The sequence below is a fragment of the Trachymyrmex septentrionalis genome, unplaced genomic scaffold (genome assembly GCF_001594115.1).
Source record: "Trachymyrmex septentrionalis isolate Tsep2-gDNA-1 unplaced genomic scaffold, Tsep1.0 scaffold6, whole genome shotgun sequence".
In the NCBI taxonomy this organism is placed as follows: Eukaryota; Metazoa; Arthropoda; class Insecta; order Hymenoptera; family Formicidae; genus Trachymyrmex; species Trachymyrmex septentrionalis.
The window spans coordinates 2,797,765-2,806,969 of NW_017305778.1; the positions used below are offsets into that span (position 1 = coordinate 2,797,765).

Below are 9,205 nucleotides of genomic sequence, written 5' to 3' on the forward strand. Positions count from 1 at the left end.
TTATAAACACAAAATATATAAAAAGCATTTAAAAAATCTATAAAATAATAAATAAAACCTTCTGTTCTGAATTCTGAGAAATTAAAGATCGTCTAAAATAGACCAAAAATGATCTGGTTACATGACCAAGTTAGATGGCTCGTGCACTTCGGAATTGTCAAATTAATTTGTACTCACAAATGCCAGTCTCTGAAAGAGGATTATAAACCAAAAACTTTCATGGATATATTAATCCTTATAATTGCATATTTCTTTAAAATAGTAAGAGCACTTGGTTAAATAATAGTCTAGTTAATACAATCTCTTGTCCTATTTTTTTAAATTTATAACTGTACAAATACTTTCTAAAAATGAAATTGAAGTATATATAATACAATAAGTTAAGTATATATAACAAGTTAAGTATATATAACAAGTTAAGCATATATAACTCACCTAATAATTTTTATATATTAAAAGTTAATTCAAACACAAACGACCCATTATGTGTAGTAATAAAGAAACAGAAAATCATTGTGTGTATTAAAGGTAAAATGGAGAGGTTAGATAGACAGAATAATATAGCAATTCTGCTTTAATTGTCTGTTTTGATCTTCTTTCGTTAATTGTCCCGTGCTCCCCTCCAACTTCGAGTCTCTTTTCGCAATTTTCCTGTAATTCTTCTTCTTTGATCCTTTCTCTTTAATTTTTTTTTATTCAGGAAACAATTACTTCGTTAAGTCTTCTTTCATCTTCATCTCATCTTTCTTTGTTTTCCTTTCTTCATCTGTATATTTACTTGATACATTCTTCTCACTTGAGTTTCCTTGTTGATTTTTCTTTTCATCTTCCTAAATACCTGCGTTCTAATTTCATAATTTACCATTTATCCAACTTTAATCCACCTTTTTCAATCCTTTGAACTTGCTTCATTCACTTTCATTTTCAATCTTCCTTTTCTTTTTCTTCCTATTTCCCTACAATTCTTTCATTCTATTCGATCTTTGTTTTTCAATTTTTTCCAATTCATCTCGAATTCTATTTTTATCTCAGGCTCTTTCTTTAAAAAAATCTATTGTTTTTATTAATCTTTTAAAGATAGATCATTTGAGAAAGAATACAAGAAGAATAGATGCATGAAGCGAGTATGTAGCGAGTTTGCAATCTACGTATAATTATGGCTGGTCTATTTGCTTACCGTGAGTACACTATCGACGAGTAAACTCGTTTGAAGTAAATGCTTGTCCAATTATTCGTGCACATTTTTCATTGCTTCTCCAATTTCAATGATCATAGATATGGTGAAGTAAATAATTAACTAAGAGTGACTTTTTCGATAGAAAACGTTTTTAATATAAGCATGTTTGAACGCGTAAAAAATGAGAGCGCGAAGAAAAATTACAAGAAATAACCTATAAATTCTGGAAGAATTAAATAAGTAGAAATTAAATATGTCATTCGTTTAAATAATAATAAAACAATATATTAAAATGACATCGAGTTATCTCTTAATTTTAATAATCAATATCCAAACCACCTCTGCGCTGCTATGAGATTCTTTATTATTGCAAATAATTATTGAATCACGGAGCTAAATTGAAAAACAAAATAATTAAAACCGATATTGTGTAAGGTAGTGAGAAAGACTTAGATAGAGTTCAATAATTTCCTTTGATCAAAAAAAGAAAGATTAATTAAAAATTAACTATAGATTATAAAAATTTTGCGATAAATCAATTATTTACATAAAAAAAGAAAATAGTAAGTAAATAACAATAGAAGGAAAAGACAAGAGTGTTCTCTTTACAGAGAATTTGTGAGCATTTGTTTCAATCTCCAAATACTCATTACGTACTGCCGAGATTTTGATCCGTGTAAGTAGGTATTGAATTATATATCAGCTATCCTATTATAGCTGTCCAAACTGCAACATGTGGTGACGTGAACCACCTCTGTGGTCGCACAGAGTTATATACCATATGAACCGAATATATCATATAAATCGTTTCACCGCAGAATCAGCGCGACAATTATCTTTGGCCTTTTGATCGCAACACCATATGCATATTGCAAGTTCTACTCAATATAAATTGTAAAGAGTTGAATTTAAAAACCAATAAAAAATCATTTTATAATACGAGCTTTTCAAGCTCAAAATTAAAGAATGCCATTAAAATTCTCTTCCATTGCACGTATCTATCTTTTTAAATGAGTTTCAATTACAGTGAATTCGATTGGAGACAACAATCCATACTGATGCCATTAAAGTCGTACATAAATCAATGTAAAAATATATGTTTATAAATATAAATGTATGTATAAAAAAAATCCCACTAGAAAAAAACAAATAAAAAAAGTTTTCATCTGAAAACAAAATTATTATCTATTATTGTTTTTACGATTTTAGCGACGATAATATTTTAGAGGCAATGCAAAAACAAAGCAACTACGTTTTGTCTTTTTTACAATTTTCTCCAAAACGAAGCAAAAAAATGAACATATCTATACAGAACTTTTTTTCTTAGTTTATCGACCTCTATAAGCTCTCAAAGTTTTGACATTTAAATTCCAGATATTCCTGCGTGTACACCCACACACACACACACACACACACACACACACACACACATACAGGATGTCTAGAATTTAAATGTCGAAACTTCGGGAACTTGTAGGGGTCGATAAACTAAGAAAAAAAATCCTGTATAGATATGTTTATTTTTGCTTCGTTTTGGGGAAAATCACAAAAAAGATAAAATGTAGTTGCTTTATTTTTGCATTGCCTCTAAAATATTATCGTCGCTAAAATCGTACACGAAATCAATAATAGATAATAATTCCGTTTTCAGGTGAAAACTTTTTTTGTTTGTTTTTGTCTAGTAGAATTTTTTTGCCCGACAGATTAAATACAGCCAGATATATAGATTTTTTGAACACTGACTTCTTTGATTATTTAGAATATTTTAGAAGACATCTACCTGCAGCAATGGATTGAAATGCGGTTTCAACTCGATGGGTGTCTAGCTTATTATGATGGGGGTGGCCAAGATACTACTACTCCACGTCCAATCCATCGTTGTGGAAAATGTCTGTCAAACTCGAGTAGTTCTGTCGTAATAGCTAGAGATCCATCGAGTTGAAATTACATTTCAATCCGTTGTTGCAGGTAGATGTCTTTTAAAATATTCTAAACAATCAAAGAAGTCAGTCTTCAAAAAATCTGTATATCTGGTTGCATTTAATCCGTCGGACAAAAAATCCCATTAGATAAAAACAAATAAAAAAAGTTTTCATCTGAAAACGAAATTATTATTTATTATTGTTTTTGTGTACGACTTTGGCGACGATAATGCTTTAGAGGCAGTGCAAGAACGAAGCAACTATGATTTGTCTTTTTTGCGATTTTCACTAAAACGAAGTAAAACCGAGCATATCTCTAACGGGACGTTTTTTCTTAGTTTATCAATCCCCTATATGCTCCCGAAGTTTTGATATTTAAATTTCAGATATCCATTCTATATATATATGTATATATATATATGTATACATATATATATTGAACCGAGAAATCCTTAATATATTTTGTTGTGCTATTTCGTAAATATATATTGCATTTCATTATTTAAGATATTTGCATTCACTTTTATCTCCAAATTAGATCAATATACAATAATTTTAATAGCAGTGCATACTAGTGCATCTAATTAAATTCGATATTAGTAAACAAAATTGAGGCCTAATTTTGAGTCTAATTTTGAGTCTTGACTTTTTGAATTAGAATCATGGTTATTATCTTTCTATTACAGATATTCATCGATCTACTGCCTAAGATTATATTATCCAACTTATTACTTGTATTCTTTCTAAAGAAAAGATCATCAGATTTGACATTTCTAAATTTGTAAATTACCATTATCCTACTGAGGATTAATTACCATTGCCATTGTTACTTTCTAGCAATGTTTTTTTTTTTTCTTAAAAAATGTCATCAAATCTGACTTATCGAAGATTTCTTTTCGAAATCAAAGGAAAATTGACCATAGTCATTTATACTTTTTTTTAAATGCATCAAAATTTTAAGTGGTTAATCGATTTCTTCTATCTCCTAGAGATAGATTTGTTAAAAAAGTCGGAATCTTCGATCAAAAACCGAGATAACTGTGTATCGGTTTTCTTCTGACCCATTTATTACTCGTTGCTTTTACATGAAGCTGTGCATTACAGTATAAATTAGTCTCTATGAATATATACAAAGAGAACGACTTTACTGAAGTATTTAAAAATTTGAATAGATACAGATCAGAAAATAATGTGGTCGGACCATCAAAATAATTAAAAAACTCAAACATGATAAGCAATTCAAAAAAGTTTTGACACTGTAGCGAGCAGATTGAGTTGCTCTACATAATTATTTTGACAGTCCAACAAAATTTTCAGAGATTAAACTGAATTTCTAGATACTTCAGCAAAATTTTATGTTCTTTTCGTGCATATCTATTTATTGTGAGTTTCACCAAAGACAACAGCGAATTAACGAAATTTGGATCTTTACAGAAATTAGATATAAAATATGGCGTGAAAAATTCTTTGCGCTCGGTCGCATCACCTTCCAGAAAATATAGGTGAATCGAGAAAGAAAATTGAGAAAGAATCTTAATTTTTGTGAAATATGAAATCTTTAGGCACCCTATATGCAGTAGACATGATAATATCGAACGGGCTTGTTCAGAAATTCAATGAGAAACCAGCGTCACGTTTAACGGCGATTATACTAAGCGCGTGCAATTATATCGCACAAAGAGAAGCCTTTCATGGCATGCATCAACGTTTGTTATATGAACCATAATGACGATCGGCGAAAATCGCGGTTATTGATAAATTTGCATCACATCGCGCGAGAAATTTATCATTCAGCCGCGGGCAACAAGTACATAAATCTGGTAATATCGAGAAACGCTTCACACGTGTTAACGCAATCAATTTTGCAATCGTATTTTCATGATTATATAATATCCGTGTTAATAAAACAAATAAATATACACGTGACTTTGTCACAATGTACAAATTAATCACTGTATTTAAAAATGCATTATTATATTAGCTTTTTTCCGCAAAAAGTGACAGGAATTGGAATATTTTTCGTATAAAAATGAATGTTATATGAAACAATTCAATAATATTTATGTTTAACAATACAATTTTATAGTTTAAATAAAAATTTTCTCATTTTAATCTTAATTATTTTTTGAAAACATGTCTACTTCTTATTGAAATAATTTATAATTCAAATTCTAAGTCACCGTCAAACTTTTTATATTATTTTTACACAAATATAATATAAAAAAAATCTATATTTTTTTCATAATATTGTAGTTCCATTTTGTTAAAAAATATATAAAATGCTGTTAAAAGAAGATAAGTTATAATAATGTCTAAAAAATATATATCTCATATATGTTACTCTTACAGCATCAAACGAGTAGAAAATTAATTATAGTAGCAACGATATATATACAAAAATATATCTGTAGAGAATTTAATTTTTATCGTGAACTTCACTAATTTGTGTGTGTGCTGAAATATTTCGCCTTAGGTATAAGAATTTATAATCCTTGTGACTGCTTAATGTTACATCGTTAAGATTATTGTTACTTAGGGTACATTTATGCTAATGTTACGTTTTATGTTTTATGTAACTATAAATAATAGATAGTATTTATGCGCTATTTTAAACAATATAATTCGATATAATTCAGATCAAGTTTCTATTTTCAATTTACAATTCTTATTTTTTTTTTTTATGTAATCGTAAAAATAAAGTCGATGCGTAATTTCAAAATACCTTCGTGAATTCTCGTAACTTCATCTACTTTTAAAAATTTCAGAGATGTTATATTTCAGAATATCCTACATTATAAATTTCTGTTTTTCCGAGATAAAACATGTCTTTGAAATGGACTTTCCGCACAATCAGTATATCAGTATAAATCTTTTACATTTTTGATATACTTGAATTTTTATGTCAAAATATCTTGTTATTATAATGCTAAAATCATTTTTAATATAAAAAAGATTTAAAAAATATTGTTTCAAATCTCAATATTAAATCTCATAGGACTGTACACGTGGAAATGTGTGATAATCAATAGGAAATAAATACTTTTATTGGTCTAGCTGGATCTTAAGTGCTCTTGTATAATATTTTAATATGTCGAATATTTTAATATAACTGATACGTAAATTATTTTGATATATTCTATATAAAACATCTTTCGCAATAAATTTATTTATTAGATCTCATTTTACTCATATTATCATATCGTTCGAAATAATGTACCAATAAATGTATCAATAAATATGAATGGATAGGCTAAGAAAGAATTGATAGATTATACAGAAAATACGATCATAATCGCATGCTTCGATAAATAAATTACTTGAATTATACTACAATAATTGTGAAATATTTCTTGTTTGTTTTCTAATTAAAATTAAAATTAAATGAATAAAAATTTTTAGTATTTTCTTGTATTATTATTTATGTTAAGCGACATGGTAGTGTGACACGACGTCAAGTATATAAAAAAAACAATAGGTAATAAGTATTTAACTCTAAAAGAAAATAAAACAGAGAGAATATAAAAAAGTTGACTTTAAATTCTATTTGAAAAATAATTTTTAATTATTTTTAATTTGGAAGAAAGGAGAAAAAATAATGAGCTCTCAGTGAGCGATCGTGCTTCTGGATGCACCTATTGTATATTCTTATCAACTTTTAACTTATTGATCAAATTTGGTTTATAGCACATAATTATCAATAATTGTATTATTAATAAATAAAAGTATTTTCATTCACATGAGTTTTTTATTGATTAGAAATAAGTTCTCATTAGAAATGAGTTCTCATCCAAAAGCACAACCGCTCACTGAGCGCTCAGTGAGCTCTTGCATCTGATTGGCATGTTCTATTAGATCTAAAAACATAGACCAAACAGGTACAAAAGCTCACTGAGCGCTCAATGAGAGGTGCTTCTGGATACCTACTGTATACCTATTGTATACACATTCTTTGATTGAATGTCGGCTGAATCTAGGAACTAAATCGATTAACCAATGAGATGTCAGTAGGGAATTTTAGTAATTCTCAGTTATGGTTAGCACATGTCATAAGCAGAGAGAAACCTGAGAGAGGACATAGTAGCTCAAAACCTGTAATCACAAAATATTGCCGCGCACTTCCGCCCTCTGAATAAATGGATGTTACTTAAATGGATGTTAACTACACAATAATATCCATCTTTTTATGGTGCTCCTGATGGAAATAGATAATTAAAATCGGTGAAATAACTAAAATCTAGTAAATTAATAAAGATTTCAACGATTTCAGCGATTTATTTCTATCAGAAGCACTGCAAAAAAGTGGATATTGTGTTGTGTAATTAACATCCACTTCTTCAAAGGGCAATAGTGCGCGGCAGCATTTTGCGGTTACAGGTTTTAGACAATTATTTAGTCCTCTCTCAGGTTTCTCTCTGGTCATAAATTGAGTTCAAAATAAAAAAAATAATAAAAAAAAGGAATTTTAAAAAATTTGAAGAAGAAACTTAAAAAAAGCTTAGAAATCTGTTTTTTTTTTTAATATACTCCCGACTGCTGCCAGAAGTTAGTTACAATTAGACGAAAATCTAAAAAAACAAATTTAAAAAAATTAAAAGTAAACAAAAAGCTTGGCACTTATATACGATACTGTATTATAACTTTAAAATTTTTATAATTTTGTTTTAAAAATATTTAAGTTAAATTTAAATTTATATTCACAAATCAATTTATATATTTTAATATTTTAAGAATGTATATATTTATGTATTTTATAAATTTATTTGCAAAGACAAATTTTTTTATCCTACTCTTGTATCTACAACAGTCTATATGATAATAAAACATGTGAATGATTATTTCAAATTATATATTCAAAACCCCGTTTAAACTATTTAAACGCGTTTTACTCCGCATTGCACAGATAAGTGGTTATTTAATCGCGAATTAATTAGTCAGAACATATTATAATACGTTGTATATATGCTTCTGTACTGATATGATTTAAAGCTTTTAATCCAACATTTGCAATACATAGTTGAAAGATTATAACGAAATGCCATTTACAAGAGAATTTATATTCCTGATTATTAACAAAACTGGCGTATTCTCTAAAATTCATTGGATTAAAATCTGTTCAATAATAATTTATGGTTGCTGCGATTACTATGTACAGATTTTTACCATTCACGTAATTATATAATAAACTTTAAAAAAGACATTATAATCCAACAGTTTTAATTACTAACAATTATATATACTATGAGATTTTCATTTATGTACGCGGCATAATTCTGATCCCGTTTCGAAAATTATGGACTATGTAATTTCACTGAAAAGATTATAAATCTTTTTTAACTTAATATTATCAAGTAACAATTAATTATTAATTTTTTCATTAATATAAAAAGATTAATAAAGCTTCATCTGTGTTTCATAGGATTTATTTATAAAGCGAGAATGTAGGAAATAATAATAACAGAAGAATAGAAAAAAAATGTGTTTCTCACATTTGTTTGCAGGGTCTGGTCGTCATTCTGAGGAGTCGGCAATGTGTGCCATGTTACTGCCTAACATGCCGAAATTCCCGCTTTATGAACTCAGTTGTCTCATATTCTTCTTCGTACCAATGTTGTCTATAGCGGTACTGTACGTGAGGATGGGCCTACGAATACAAAGTAACGGTCTCGGACGCAGCATCGAGGGTTCCGTTCACGGAGAAACGAGGCAGGCTCAATCACGAAAAGCCATCATCCGAATGCTCAGTAAATTTCCGTCTTTTCCGGAACACCACAATACCACATTCGTATCACAAGAACACACATAGAATTTGCGTAACGTAGCCTATCGAATTTATAGCACCGGGCTAATCCCGCCCGGGCTTTTATTTCGATTACATTTGTTTTACACCCCCCTAAGACTACTAGGCATTATTTCATATGTTTTATAAATCATTCGCAATAGAATTTCGTATCACTGTCAGGGCTGGGCATGTATTTGAAATACTTTTATTTGAAAAACAGTATTAGTAAAACAATTATATTTTGTATTTTATGTTTGTTCGGAATACATGAAAATATTTTGTATTTTGTATTTCATGGGAACATATAAAAGTATTTTGTATTTTATA

The 9,205-nt window shown here is 28.5% G+C and overlaps 1 protein-coding gene across 1 annotated transcript in view; it reads left to right on the forward strand.

Moving 5' to 3' along the window:
• The window catches only part of LOC108752249 (neuropeptides capa receptor-like), a 26,847-nt gene that overhangs the window by 12,519 nt on the left and 5,123 nt on the right, over positions 1 to 9,205 (forward strand). Inside the window, exon 4 of the mRNA XM_018492947.1 lies at positions 8,598 to 8,840. Coding sequence (XP_018348449.1) covers positions 8,598 to 8,840 — 243 coding nt within the window. The remainder of the gene's footprint in view (positions 1 to 8,597; positions 8,841 to 9,205) is intronic.